A 14,730-nucleotide genomic window follows, 5' to 3' on the forward strand; every position below is an offset into this window, starting at 1 on the left:
CATCACATTTGAAAACTTGTTGGGGTTTGAATTTTTCAGTCTCTACATACCCCTTAAATTCATGCACAAATTTTTCAGCTGCCTGGCTGGCTCGTTGCCTGGCTGACTGGCTGCCTGGCTGACTGGCTGCCTGGCTGCTGGTTGCCTGGCTGGTTGGATGCCTGGCTGGCTGGTTGTCTGGCTAGCTGGCTGGATGCCTAGGTGGCTGGTTACCTGGGTGGCTGGCTGCCTGGCTTGTTGCTTGGCTGGCTGCTTGGCTGGGTGGGTGGGTGGATGGGTGGGTGGGTGGGTGGGCTGCTGGCTGGCTGGCTGGCTGGCTGGCTGGCTGGCTGGCTGGCTGGCTGGTTACCTGGGTGGCTGGCTGCCTGGCTGGATGCCTGACTGGCTGGTTACTTGGCTGGCTGGCTGCCTGCCTGGTTGCTTGGCTGGCTGGCTGGCTGGCTGGTTGCTTGGCTGGCTGGCTGGCTGGTTACCTGGCTGGTTACCTGGCTGGCTGGATGCCTGGCTGGCTGGCTGCTTGGCTGGCTGGCTTGATGGATGGATGGCTGCCTGACTGGCTGGCTGCCTGACTGGCTGGCTGCCTGGCTGGCTGCCTGGCTGCCTGGCTGGATGACTGCCTGGCTGCCTGGCTGGATGGCTGCCTGGCTGGATGGCTGCCTGGCTGCCTGGCTGCCTGGCTGGATGGCTGCCTGGATGCCTGACTGGATGGCTGCCTGGCTGGCTGGCTGGCAGGATGAGCACACAGGGTAACGTTCACTCAAGGATAAACAACGCTAGACTGGCTCATGACGCCTGCGCGTGGAGTGTGCAAGCGCAGGCAGGTGGACAAGTCTAGTACACTTGCCGAGACTTGGGGCAACGGCCGAAACTCGGGGCAACGGCCGAAACTCGGGACAAAATTTGGCCGAGAAAAGTGGTCAAAACTCGAAGCAGCTGATACTCAGGGCGGCTGAAACTTGGGGTTCCACTGTATTCAGTTTAATGTAGACTGAGAATCATCTGTAAGTAATTATACATGTACAGTGGACCCCCGGTCAACGATATTTTTTCATTCCAGAGGTATGTTCAGGTGCCAGTACTGACCGAATTTGTTCCCATAAGGAATATTGTGAAGTAGATTAGTCCATTTCAGACCCCCAAACATACACGTACAAACGCACTTACATAAATACACTTACATAATTGGTCGCATTGGGAGGTGATCGTTAAGCGGGGGTCCACTGTATATGTAAGACTACATGAGCAAAGAAATGCCATTGTAGGAGACATAAGTATAAAGAGAATGCCCCTCCAGCAGTACCACCATGTAATGACAGGTGATGTGGCAGCTTCTGGGATGCCCAAGACTTCTCCATCTAGTGCCAGTACTAAGAAGCTGCCTGTCACCCCTACCACCGTAAACAGTTTAAACAATAAGAAGAACCAGGCTACTGAAGCTGCAAAAATGGTACAGATAAAGGAGTCTCTGTTCTTAGAAAATTGACAATATTGTAGTAAAAACCTAAACCAGTGAAATTTTTTTTATTTTTTAATTCAAATACCAACTCTATAATTGAAAATAATGGTCTAATCTAATCAAAGATCATAATTATTTGCATAAATTATAAATCTATGCAGCATATATAAAGTTTTTTTTAATATTCATCCCACAGCATTGACCTCTCATGTGGTGTTTGTTATTTCAGAAGAGAAAGAAGAAATTGTCTCTGCCCTGGTGGTGTGTCGTCATAGCCTGGGTGCTGTGTGCCATTAGTATTGCTGTCTCAGTCTTCTTCCTCTGGGCTTATGGCATTCAGTTTGGCAATGAAAAAGCCACCAAGTGGCTTACAGCTCTTATATCATCTATATTTTCCTCTATACTTTTTACACAACCAATTAAGGTAATAGCATCTCTCATATAGATATGTGTATGTATGTATATGTCACCCTGCCTCGGTGGGAGACGGCCGACTTGTTGAAAAAAAAAAATGTATATGTCATGAATTCTTTATGTACATATCTATGCACACACTACACACACACATACATACATAAATACATACATATACATATATAAACACCACTCAATTGTTGGTAAGATAGTGTCTGAGTGAATGATGGTAAATGTGTTTCATTTTTTGGATCACAGTACCATGGTGACAGACAGCCAATGAGCTACAAAAATAACAATGAAATGTATACTGTATATTCTTACTAACAATGGGTTTTTTCTTCTTGTTATTATAACCAGTTAATGGGTAATGGAGCCACATTCTGAGAAATACTGAAGAGCTTCCTTTCCACAACATTTGTTTCTGATGCAATCTGTGTGGATCATAATATTTTTATGGGTTTTAATGTTATTAAGGTTGCTTTTGATGTTCCCTACATGGCTTCTGTTTAAATGTTTTTTAATGTTTCTTGTGTGATGAAGCTTATATTTACTAACACTTTTCATCTGATTTTTGCACAGTTTTAGATATTTTTTAAGAGCCATTTTAGATATTAATTTTCACCTCATTTTAGATTTCTTTTATCTCTTCAATTCTTTATGGCATCCAGGTTGTTAAGTGATTGAAATCTGTAATATTAGCCATTTTTTTTTTCAACAAGTTGGCCATACCCCACCTAGGCAGGGTGACCCAAAAAAAAGAAAGAAAATTCCCAAAAAGAAAATACTTTCATCAATCAACACTTTCACCACACTCACACATAAACACTGTTTTTGCAGAGGTGCTCAGAATACAACAGTTTAGAAGCATATATGTATAAAGATACACAACATATCCCTCCAAACTGCCAATATCCCAAACCCCACCTTTAACGTGCAGGCATTGTACTTCCCATTTCCAGGACTCAAATCTGGCTATATAAAATAGCTGGTTTACCTGAATCCCTTCACTAAATATTACCCTGCTCACACTCCAACAGCTCGTCAGGCCCCAAATACCATTCGTCTCCATTCACTCCTACCGAACACGCTCACGCATGCTTGCTGGAAGTCAAAGCTCCTTGCCCTCCTTTACCCCCCTCCCTCCAACCTTTTCGAGGATGACCCCTACCCCGCCTTCCTTCCCGTATAGATTTATACGCTTTCCATGTCATTCTACTTTGATCCATTCTCTCTAAATGACCAAACTACCTCAACAACCCCTCCTCAGCCCTCTGAATAATACTTTTATTAACTCCACACCTTCTCCTAATTTCCACACTCCGAATTTTCTGCATAATATTCACACCACACATTGCCCTTAGATAGGACATCTCCACTGCCTCCAACTGCCTCCTCACTGCAACATTTGCAACCCAAGCTTCACACCTATACTTTCATATATTCCCTTCTTTGCCTCCATAGATAACGTTTTTTGTCTCCACACATATACCTCGACGCAACACTCACCTTTTTTCCTTCATCAATTCTATGATTAACCTCATCCTTCATAAATCCATCCTCTGACACGTCAACTCCCAAATATCTGACAACATTCACTTCTTCCATACTCCTCCTCCCCAATTTGATATCCAATTTTTCTTTATCTAAATTATTTGATACCCTCATCACCTTACTCTTTTCTATGTTCACTTTCAACTTTCTACCTTTACACACACTCCCAAACTCGCCCACTAACCTTTGCAATTTTTCTTTAGAATCTCCCATAAGCACAGTATCATCAGCAAAAAGTAACTGTGTCAATTCCCATTTTGTATTTGATTCCCATAATTTAATCCCACCCCTCTCTCGAACACCCTAGCATTTACTTCTTTTACAACCCCATTTATAAATATATTAAACAACCATGGTGACATTACACATCCCTGTGTAAGACCTACTTTTACTGGGAAGTAGTCTCCCTCTCTTCTACACACCCTAGGCTGAGCCTCACTATCCTCATAAAACCTCTTTACAGCATTTAGTAACTTACTACCTGTTCCATATACTTGTAGCATCTGCCACATTGCTCCTCTATCCACTCTATCATATGCCTTTTCTAAATCCATAAATGCAACAAAAACTTCCCTACCTTTATCTAAATACTGTTCACATATATGCTTCAATGTAAACACTTGATCTACACATCCCTTACCCACTCTAAAACCTCCTTGCTCATCCACAATCCTACATTCTGTCTTACCTCTAATTCTTTCAATAATAACCCTACCATACACTTTTCCTGGTATACTCAGTAAACTTATTCCTCTGTAATTTTTACAGTCTCTTTTGTCCCACTTCCCTTTATATAAAGGGACTATACATGCTCTCTGCCAATCCCTTAGTACCTTCCCCTCTTTCATACATTTATTAAACAAAAATACCAACCACTCCAACACTTTATTCCCCCCTGCTTTTAACATTTCTGTAATGATCCTGTCAGTTCCAGCTGCTTTACCCCCTTTTATTCTACGTAATGTCTCACTCACCTCCCCCACACTCACATCCTACTCTTCTTCACTCCTACAAGATGGTATACCTCCCTGTCCAGTGCATGAAATTATCGCCTCCCTTTCTTCATTGACATTTAAAAGTTCCTCAAGATATTCTCTCCATCTCCCCATATACTAACTCCCTTACTCTGTTTTTAACTGACATATCCATTCATTCCCTAGGCTTTCTTAACTTGTTTTACTCGCTCCAAAATTTTTTCTTATTTTCATTAAAATTTCTTGACAGTGCCTCTCCCACTCTATCATCTGCTCTCCCTTTGCACTCTCTCACCACTCTCTTCCCCTTTTTTTTACTCTCCATATACTCAACTCTTCGTATAACACTTCTGCTTTGTAAAAACCTCTCATAAGCTACCTTTTTCTCTTTTATCACAACCTTTACTTCATCATTCCACCAATCACTCCTCTTTCCTCCTGCACCCACCCTCCTATAACCACAAACTTCTGCCCCACATTCTAATACTGCATTTTTAAAACTATTCCAACCCTCTTCAACCCCCCCACTACTCATATTTGCACTAGCCCACCTTTCTGCCAATAGTTGCTTATATCTCACCCGAACTTCCTCCTCCCTTAATTTATACCCTTTCACCTCCCTCTTACTTGCTGTTGTCATTTTCCTCTTGTCCCATCTTCCTCTTACTCTAACTAGCTACAACTAAATAATGATCCATATATCAGTTGCCTCTCTATAAACATGTACATCCTGGAGCCTACCCAATATTTAACACAAATTCTCAGCAAGGTATTTAAAGATTTTTGCCGACTAGGAAATAGTGTTGTTAATTGTCACATGATTGTAACCAGAACATATATTTTAACCCTTAAACTGTCCAGATGTAGATCTACGTTTTTTTCAACATTTGAAAGTATGTAAAAAAAATGTAGATCATCTTTTTTTTTTTTACATTTGTAAACATGTAAAAAAACTGATCTACTTTTTTTTTTTTTGTTATATTTGAAAATATGTAAAAAAACATAGATCTACTTTTGGAGCACTATGCATGTGAATGTAAATCTGTTTGGACAGTTTAAGGGTTAACTAAGGACCTCTCTTTATATTTTTGCAGATTTACTTAATGGCAATGATACTCTCATGGATTTTAAAAAGACCATTGGATGAGTTTGAAGACTACGATGATGATGAAGAGGAGTTTGAGCTTAGTAGTGATGAGGAGTTTCTTCATGGCCCACCCAGCTCACAAGGTGACTAATCATGAGAAACTATCTGTTACTACCTGTTCAACAATTGCTTTTTGACTTTTTTGATGCACATTTGATTCAGATCCACAATACACAACATTCCTCTAATAATAATAATAATAATAAAAATAATATACTGTGGACCCCCAGTTCACGATATTAATCCATTCCTGAGAGCTCATCGTAAACCAAAATTATCGGAAAGCGAATCAATTTTCCCCATAAGAAATAATGGAAATCAAATTAATCCGTGCAAGACACCCAAAAGTATGAAAAAAAAAACTTTTACCACATGATATATTAAGTTTAATGCAATATAATAATTACAATAACAATAATAACAATAGAATAATCATAATAGAATACAGTAATTGACACTTACCTTTAATGAAGATCTGGTGATGATTGATGGGATGGGAGGAGGGGAGAGTGTCGAAGTTTTTAATGTTTAGAAGGGGAATCCCCCTCCATTAGGACTTAAGGTAGCAAGTCCTTTTCCGGGGTTACTTCCCTTCTTCCTTTAATGCCACTAGGACCAGCTTGAGAGTCACTGGACTTCTGTCGCACAACATATCTGTCCATAGAGGCCTGTACCTCTCATTCCTTTATGACCTTCCTAAAGTGATTCACAACATTGTCACTGTACAGGTTGCCAACACGGCTTGCAGTAGCTGTGTCAGGGTGATTTTCATCAAAAAAGGTTTGCACTTCAAGCCACTTTGCACACATTTCCTTAATTTCAATAGTCATTAGCACCCTTGGTCTCGATGGGTTGGCACTAGAAGCTTTCTTGGGGCCCATGGTGACTTATTTTGCAGAAAAAAGCACCAAAAACAGTGATAATATGGATAATATAGAATGTACCGAATGCATCCTTAGATGCGCGTACACTGGCTGGCTTGTAAACACTGGACACGTCTCGTACAAATCATATCGCATACCGGGTTTTGTAACGGGAACTGAGGCAAATTTTCTGCGATATAATGCATCGGTTACTGGATTTATCGGATACCGATAGCATCGTGAACCGGGGGTCCACTGTATTATATTATAGGTAGTAGATTGGTAGACAGCAACCACCAAAGGAGGTACTATCGTCCTGCCAAGTGAGTGTAAAATGAAAGCCTGTAAATGTTTTATAGTAGATGGTAGGATTGCTGGTGTCTCTTTTTTCTGTCTCATAAACATGCAAGATTTCAGGTACATCTTGCAGCTTTCTACTTACACTTAGGTCACGCTACACATACATCTACACGTTTATGTATACACACTCATCTAAGTTTTCTTTGATTTTATCTTAATAGTTCTTGTTCTTATTGCTTTTCCTTTTATATCCATGGGGAAGTGGAATAAGAATCTTTCCTCCTTAAGCCATGCATGTTGTAAAAGTCAACAAAAATGCTGGGAACAATGAGCCAGTAACCCCCTTTTCTCGTATAGCATACTAAAAAGAAAAAGAAGAAAACCATCAGAGTGGGATGTTTGAATGTGCATGGATGTTGTGTGAATGATAAGAAAGAGATAATTGTGGATGTTATGAATGAGAAGAAGCTGAATGTCCTGGCTTTAAATGAAACAAAGCTGAAGGGGGTGGGAGAGTTTCAGTGGGGAGAAATAAATAGGATTAGGTCAGGGGTTACAAATAGAGTTAGAGCTAAAGAAGGAGTAGCAATAATGTTGAAGGATAAGATATGGTAGAAAAGAGGGATTTTTTTTTTAACAAGTTGGCCATCTCCCACCAAAGCAGGGTGACCCAAAAAGAAAGAAAATTCCAAAAAAGAAAATATTTTCATCATCATTCAACAGTTTCACCTCACTCACACATAATCACTGTTTTTGCACAGGGGCTCAGAATACAACAGTTTAGAAGCATATACGTATAAAGATACACAACATATCCCTCCAGACTCCTAATATCCCTAACCCCTCCTTTAAAGATCAGGCATTGTACTTCCCATTTCCAGGACTCAAGTCCGGCTATATAAAATAACCGGTTTCTCTGAATCCCTTCACTATTACCCTGCTCACACTCCAACAGATCATCAGGTCCCAAATACCATTCGTCTCCATTCACTCCTATCTAACACGCTCACGCACACTTGCTGGAAGTCCAAGCCCCTCACCCACAAAACCTCCTTTACCCCCTCCCTCCAACCTTTTCGAGGACAACCCCTACCCCGCCTTCCTTCCCCTACAGATTTATACGCTCTCCATGTCATTCTACTTTGATCCATTCTCTCTAAATGACCAAACCACCTCAACCCCTCTTCAGCCCTCTAATACTTTTATTACCTCCACACCTTCTCCTAATTTCCACACTCCGAATTTTCTGCATAATATTTACACCACACATTGCCCTTAAACAGGACATCTCCACTGCCTCCAAACATCTCGCTGCAGCATTTACAACCAAGCTTCACACCCATATAAGAGTGTTGGTACCGCTATACTTTCATATATTCCCTTCTTTGCCTCCATAGATAACGTTTTTTGTCTCCACATATACCTCAATGCACCACTCACCGTTTTTTCCTTCATCAGTTCTATGATTAACCTCATCCTTCGTAAATCCATCCGCCGACACGTCAACTCCCAAGTATCTGAAAACATTCACTTCTTCCATACTCCTCCTCCCCAATTTGATATCCAATTTTTCTTTATCTAAATCATTTGATACCCTCATCACCTTACTCTTATCTATGCTCACATTCAACTTTCTTCCTTTATACACTCCCAAACTCATCCACTAACCTTTGCAATTTTTCTTTAGAATCTCCCATAAGCACAGTATCATCAGCAAAAAGTAATTGTGTCAATTCCCATTTTGTATTTGATTCCCCATAATTTAATCCCACTCCTCTTTCGAACACCCTAGCATTTACTTCTTTTACAACCCCATCTATAAATATATTAAACAACCATGGTGACATTACACATCCCTGTGTAAGACCTACTTTTACCAGGAAGTAGTCTCCCTCATTTCTACACACATTAACCTGAGCCTCACTATCCTCATAAAAACTTTACAGCATATAGTAACTTACTACCTATTCCATATACTTGCAACCTCTGCCACATTGCTCCACTATCCACTCTATCATATGCCTTTTCTAAATCCATAAATATAATGAAAACTTCCCTACCTTTATCTAAATACTGTTCACATATATGCTTCAATGTAAACACTTGATCTACACATCCTCTACCCACTCTAAAACCTCCTTGCTCATCTGCAATCCTACATTCTGTCTTACCTCTAATTCTTTCAATAATAACCCTACCGTACACTTTTCCTGGTATACTCAGTAAACTAATTCCTCTATAATTTTTACAGTCTCTTTTGACCCCTTTCCCTTTATATAAAGCAACTATACATGCTCTCTGCCAATCCCTAGGTACCTTCCCCTCTTTCATACATTTATTAAACAAAAATACCAACCACTCTAACACTGTATCCTCCCCTGCTTTTAGCATTTCTGTCATGATCCCATCAGTTCCAGCTGCTTTACCCCCTTTCATTCTACATAATGCCTCATGCACCTCCCCCTCACTCACATCCTGCTCTTCTTCACTCCTAAAAGATGGTGTACCTCCCTGTCCAATGCATGAAATTACCGCCTCCCTTTCTTCATCGACATTTAAAAGTTCCTCAAAATATTCCCGCCATCTACCCAATACCTCCATCTCCCCATCTGCTAACTCCCCTACTCTGTTTTTAACTGACAAATCCATTTGTTCCCTAGGCTTTCTTAACTTGTTTAACTCACTCCAAAATTTTTTCTTATTTTCATTAAAATTTCTTGACAGTGCTTCTCCCACTCTATCATCTGCTCTCCTTTTGCACTTTCTCACCACTCTCTTCACCTTTCTTTCACTCTCCATATACTCTGTTCTTCTTATAACACTTCTGCCTTGTAAAAACCTCTCATAAGCTACCTTTTTCTCTTCTGTCACACCCTTTACTTCATCATTCCACGAATCACTCCTCTTTCCTCCTGCCCCCACCCTCCTATAACCTCAAACTTCTGCCCCACATTCTAATACTGCATTTTTAAAGCTATTCCAACCCTCTTCAAACCCCCTCACTACTCATACTTGCACTAGCCCACCTTTCTGCCAATAGTTGCTTATATCTCACCAGAACTTCCTCCTCCCTTAGTTTATACACTTTCACCTCTCTCTTACTTGTTGTTGCCATTTTCCTCTTGTCCCATCTACCTCTTACTCTAACTGTAGCTACAACTAAATAATGATCCGATATATCAGTTACCTCTCTATAAACATGTACATCCTGGAACCTACCCATCAACCTTTTATCCACCTAAAACTACTTTCATTATGTGGTATATCATACCTTGTATATTTATTTATGCTCTTTTTCATAAAGTATGTATTACTTATTACCAAACCTCTTTCTGCACATAGCTCAGTTAAAGGCTTCCCATTTTCCTATCTTAGCATTGCTCCTTAGCTTAGCTCATGCTATTCTCACCTTTCACTTTCTTTACTAGTTATTTTCTTTATGTCTCATTTTAAACTGTAGTGAATGATAGTGTTTCTTCTTTTTTGGCTCACCCTACCTTGTTGGGAGATGGCCAATTTGTTAAAAAAATAACTACAGTGGAACCTCAAATTTCAAATGTATCACTTATCGAATTCTTCGAAAATCGACTGCTTTTTTCTAACCAACTTTGTCCCTATTATTGAACTCACCCCTATTTTCGAACCGCTGGGTACCGGACCTGCCCTCCAGCCCACATCACTGTGTAGGCACCTTGAGCCAGTCTGGCTTTGTTGATGCTTGAGTTAACACTAATCTGCGCTCTCATTCAAACATTTTATGATTAATTCATTGTGTTTAGTGCTTGTGGGACTGTGAAATAAGCTACCATGGGCCCAAGAAACTTGCTAGTGGTACCCCTGTGGTAAAGAAAGTGAGAAACACCATAGATGTGAAGAAGGAAATAATACAGAAGTATGAGATTGGTGTGAAACTTGTTGAGCTTGCCAGGATGTTTGGGAAAAACAAGTTGACCATCACTTTTATCCTGGCAGAGAAAGAACAAATCAAGGAAGCTGATGTTGCAAAAGGTGTTAATTTGCTAACCAAAAACAGACTACAGACAATCGATCAGGTTGAGAAGTTGTTGCTGGTGTGGATCAAGGATAAAGAGATGGCAGGTGAGAGTGTTTCACTGACAATTATTTGTGAAAATACAAGGAAGTTGCATGCCGATCTGGTACAGAAAACTCCTGGAACCAGTGCTGATAGTGAATTTAAGGCTAGCAGAGGCTGGTTTGACAGATTTAAGAAGTGTAGTGGCATACACAATGTTGTAAGGCATGGTGAGGCAGCCAGTTCAAACAAACGGGCGGTTGTGAAGTTTGTACAGGAGTTTAAGGTTTACGTAGTCACTGAAAAATTCAAACCCGAACAAGTGTTCAGTTGTGACGAAACAGGCCTGTTTTGGAAGAAGATGCCAAAGAGGACCTACATTACTCAGGAGGAAAAGGCACTCCCAGGACACAAACCTATGAAAGACAGGCTAACTCTTTTGTTCTGTGCTAACGCAAGTGGTGATTTTAAAGTGAAGCCTTTACTTGTGTATCATTCAGAAAATCCCAGAGTGTTTAAGAAAAACAATGTCATAAAGAACAAGTTATGTGTCTTGTGGAAAGCAAATAATAAGGCATGGGTCACAAGGCAAATTTTCCAAGAGTGGGTCCATGAAGTGTTTGGCCCCAGTGTGAGAAAATACCTCCTAGACAATAATTTGCCACTCAAGTGCCTCCTGTTAATGGACAATGCTCCTGCTCATCCTCCAAACTTAGTAGACCTCTTGTCTAGAGACTTCAGTTTTATAACAGTGAAGTTCTTGCCTCCTAACACCACTCCTCTCCTCCTCCTGCCCATGGTCCAGCAGGTCATTTCTAACTTCAAAAAACTCTGCACAAAAGCAGTGTTTGAAAAGTGCTTTGAAGTGACCACAAACAACAAACACTGAGTTGACCCTAAGAGAGTTCTGGAGGAATCACTTCAATATCTACAGCTCCATGAGTCTTATAGGTAAGGCTTGGGAGGGAGTGACTTCCAGGACTTTGAACTCTGCTTGGAGACAATTGTGGCCAGATTGTGTCCAAAAGAGGGATTTTGAAGGGTTTGAGGCTGACCCTGACCCAGCTGACCCTCTGCCTGTTGTGGACTCTATTGTGACATTGGGGAACACCCTGGGGCTGGAGGTGAGTGGCGAGGATGTGGAAGAGTTGGTGGAGGACCACAGGAAAGAGCTAACCACTGAAGAGCTGGAAGAGCTTCATCTGGAACAGTATCAGACCACAGCTGAGGAACTTGCTTCAGAGGAGGAGGAAGAGGGAGTGGATGAGGTGCCTTCTTCAAAGATTAAGAAGATCTGTGCCAAGTGGAATGATGTCCAAATGTTTTTGCAGAAATACCACCCTGAGCAAGCTGAAACAAACCATCTTTGCAACAAGTTCGGTGACAAAACCATGTCCCATTTTAGGGAAATCTTAAAGAGGCACCAGAAACAGAGGACTGTGGACAGTTATTTTGTGAGACAGGGGTCCAGTGACTCTCAAGCTGGTCATAGTGGCATTAGAAGACAGGGAAGGGAAGTAACCCCAGAGAGGGCTTTGATACCTAAAGTCCTTATGGAGGGGAATTCCCCTTCCAAACACTAACCCCAATTCCCTCTCTCCTCCTACCTATCTTCCAGATGCCATCACCAATCTTCAATAAAGGTAAGTAAAAATGTTATTTAAATTTATTAATACATAATTGTACCCTATATTTGTTGTGTGTATGCAAAACTATAATTAATCTCTATAAAATGTTTTTTTTTTTTTTGTATGTGAATATTTTTGGGTTTCTGGAACAGATTAATTGTATTTCCATTATTTCTTATGGGAAATATTGCTTCGCTTTTCAAACTTTTTGAATTTAGAACTAGCTCCTGGAACGGATTAAGTTTGAAATTTGAAGTTCCACTATATAATAATTGTATTGTATGTACAGTATATTTTGTTTTCATAGCATTTTTCCAATGAACCTCTGTGCTTAGTTAATATGCATGCCTTAATTCTCATCTCCTCCTGTTTCCACATTGAGGCAAGCGTCTTCGTTCACATAACCAGCTGGGAGCAGGTCTGTCGAAGGAGGAGCTGGCTGCAGCGAAGGACCATCGTAAGCGTGAGCTGGCCATGCAGGAGTTAATGCTGGAGATCTTTGTCTACCTCATCTTTCTCACCATCATTCTGTCTATCAGCTATGGTGCCAGAGATCCCAATATCTTCCTCATGCGGAACAACATGGCTAACACATTTGCTCACTTCACAACATCTGGGTGCCCATCTTTTTTGGAGGTAATATTTTCTGAAGGGATTCAGGGAAACCTGTTAGCCAGGCTTGAGTCCAGGAGGTTGGAAGTACAGTGCCTGCATTCTAAAGGAGGGGTTTGGGATAGTCGCTGTTAGAAAAGATGTCTGAACTGTTGTATCTGGGCATCTCTGGCAAGACCGTGATAGTGTGAGTGATGGTGAAAGCATTTCATTTTGGATCACCCTGCCTTGGTGGGAGATGTCCAGTTTGTTAAAAAAAAATATTTCAACAAGGTTTTAATATTGCTAAGTGAAATTATCTTTGTGATTGTTGTATATTTTGTAATGCATTGGTTGGGAATAAGGAATCTGAATCTAGCAAGACACCATCACAAATCACATAAACTGTTAATATGATTTAAATTTATTTTTATTAGATTGAAAGTTTTCTCATGGACCATGTACAGTTGTCTCGTAGGTGAGTGGTAAAGCATTCGGCTTACAAACAAAAAGACCCAGGTTTGAATCCTGGGGCAACCAATGTATAGTTATTATGCATTCTTCAAGCATTAGGATTAGTCTGCCCAAAATGCACAGCATGCTTGTGACTTTCCTTTGTGCCTAACAATATTTTATTACTTGTAAACTACATAGCCTGCATACTGCAGGAAATAAATAAAGAATAATAATTATTATTATTATTATTATTATTAAATTTTCTTACTCCCCATTTCACCTATCAGCAGTTGATACCTATTTTCTTTTATCTTTTGTTTTCTTAAATACTGTACTGTCTTATAAAATCATAGTTCCATTTCATGTAATTGTCGTGTTTGTTTGTGTTTTTCTTATTTCTTCCTCAAGTAATATATAGCAACATACTGTATTTTTTTTTTTTTTTTTTAACAAGTCGGCCGTCTCCCACCGAGGCAGGGTGACCCAAAAAAGAAAGAAAATCCCCAAAAAGAGAATACCTTCATCATCATTCAACACTTTCACCACACTCACACATAATCACTGTTTTTGCAGAGGTGCTCAGAACACAACAGTTTAGAAGCATATACGTATAAAGATACACAACATATCCCTCCAAACTGCTAATATCCAAACATAATTATATCCAAACATAATTGCTTCTTCTAAGTGGATTTAAATAGTTTGTTGGCAGTTTCTTTCCCCTTTTCTAATAAGTGCTATATAATCAGTGGGTCTATTATTAATAGGTGTGTTCATGTTTAGGTAATGGATATGTTACTCTAATAGATAAAGAACAAAAAGGCACAATACCGTGACTGGAACAATACACAGATATCCCGCACTTAGGAGAAAGAAACTTATGCCATAGTTATAAGTTTCTTTCTTTTTTGTGTGGGTTATTTGTATACTATAATAGATAATTTTATAATTATTGTAGCTTTACTAAGGCAACACTACTTCATGTACTGGTTGTGATGCAGGGTGCAAAAAATATAATTTTGTATATTAGCTAGCTATTTAGTTTTAAGCATTTATTTGTTGATGCTGTATTTACACACCGTCTTCTTGTAGGCTAATGAAAAGCAGCACTTTTGGTGTTGGGCAAGAGAGGTGCTGGTACCCAACTTGTTGAACACAACTCTTTACAATGGTGAGCACCGCCCACAAGAAATGTGTGGAACCCTTGTGGATCGCATCACCTTCCTCCTGGGACATGCCATCATTAGGCAGATACGAGTGAAGCCTGGTAAGTTGCATATATCTCACGTAATGTGCCTCCTGTACTAAGAACAC

At 40.2% G+C, this 14,730-nt stretch overlaps 1 protein-coding gene across 1 annotated transcript in view; it reads left to right on the forward strand.

Moving 5' to 3' along the window:
* Positions 1–494: 494 nt before the first annotated feature.
* LOC138854023 (polycystin-1-like protein 2) overlaps positions 495–14,730 on the forward strand; it is a 28,921-nt gene continuing 14,685 nt past the window's right edge. Inside the window, exons 1-5 of the mRNA XM_070094574.1 lie at positions 495–1,447; positions 1,686–1,880; positions 5,493–5,628; positions 12,752–13,005; positions 14,509–14,683. Of these exons, the coding sequence (XP_069950675.1) occupies positions 1,283–1,447; positions 1,686–1,880; positions 5,493–5,628; positions 12,752–13,005; positions 14,509–14,683 (925 nt within the window). The 5' untranslated portion in view covers positions 495–1,282. The remainder of the gene's footprint in view (positions 1,448–1,685; positions 1,881–5,492; positions 5,629–12,751; positions 13,006–14,508; positions 14,684–14,730) is intronic.

This window comes from Cherax quadricarinatus, chromosome 46, assembly GCF_038502225.1.
Source record: "Cherax quadricarinatus isolate ZL_2023a chromosome 46, ASM3850222v1, whole genome shotgun sequence".
In the NCBI taxonomy this organism is placed as follows: domain Eukaryota; kingdom Metazoa; phylum Arthropoda; class Malacostraca; order Decapoda; family Parastacidae; genus Cherax; species Cherax quadricarinatus.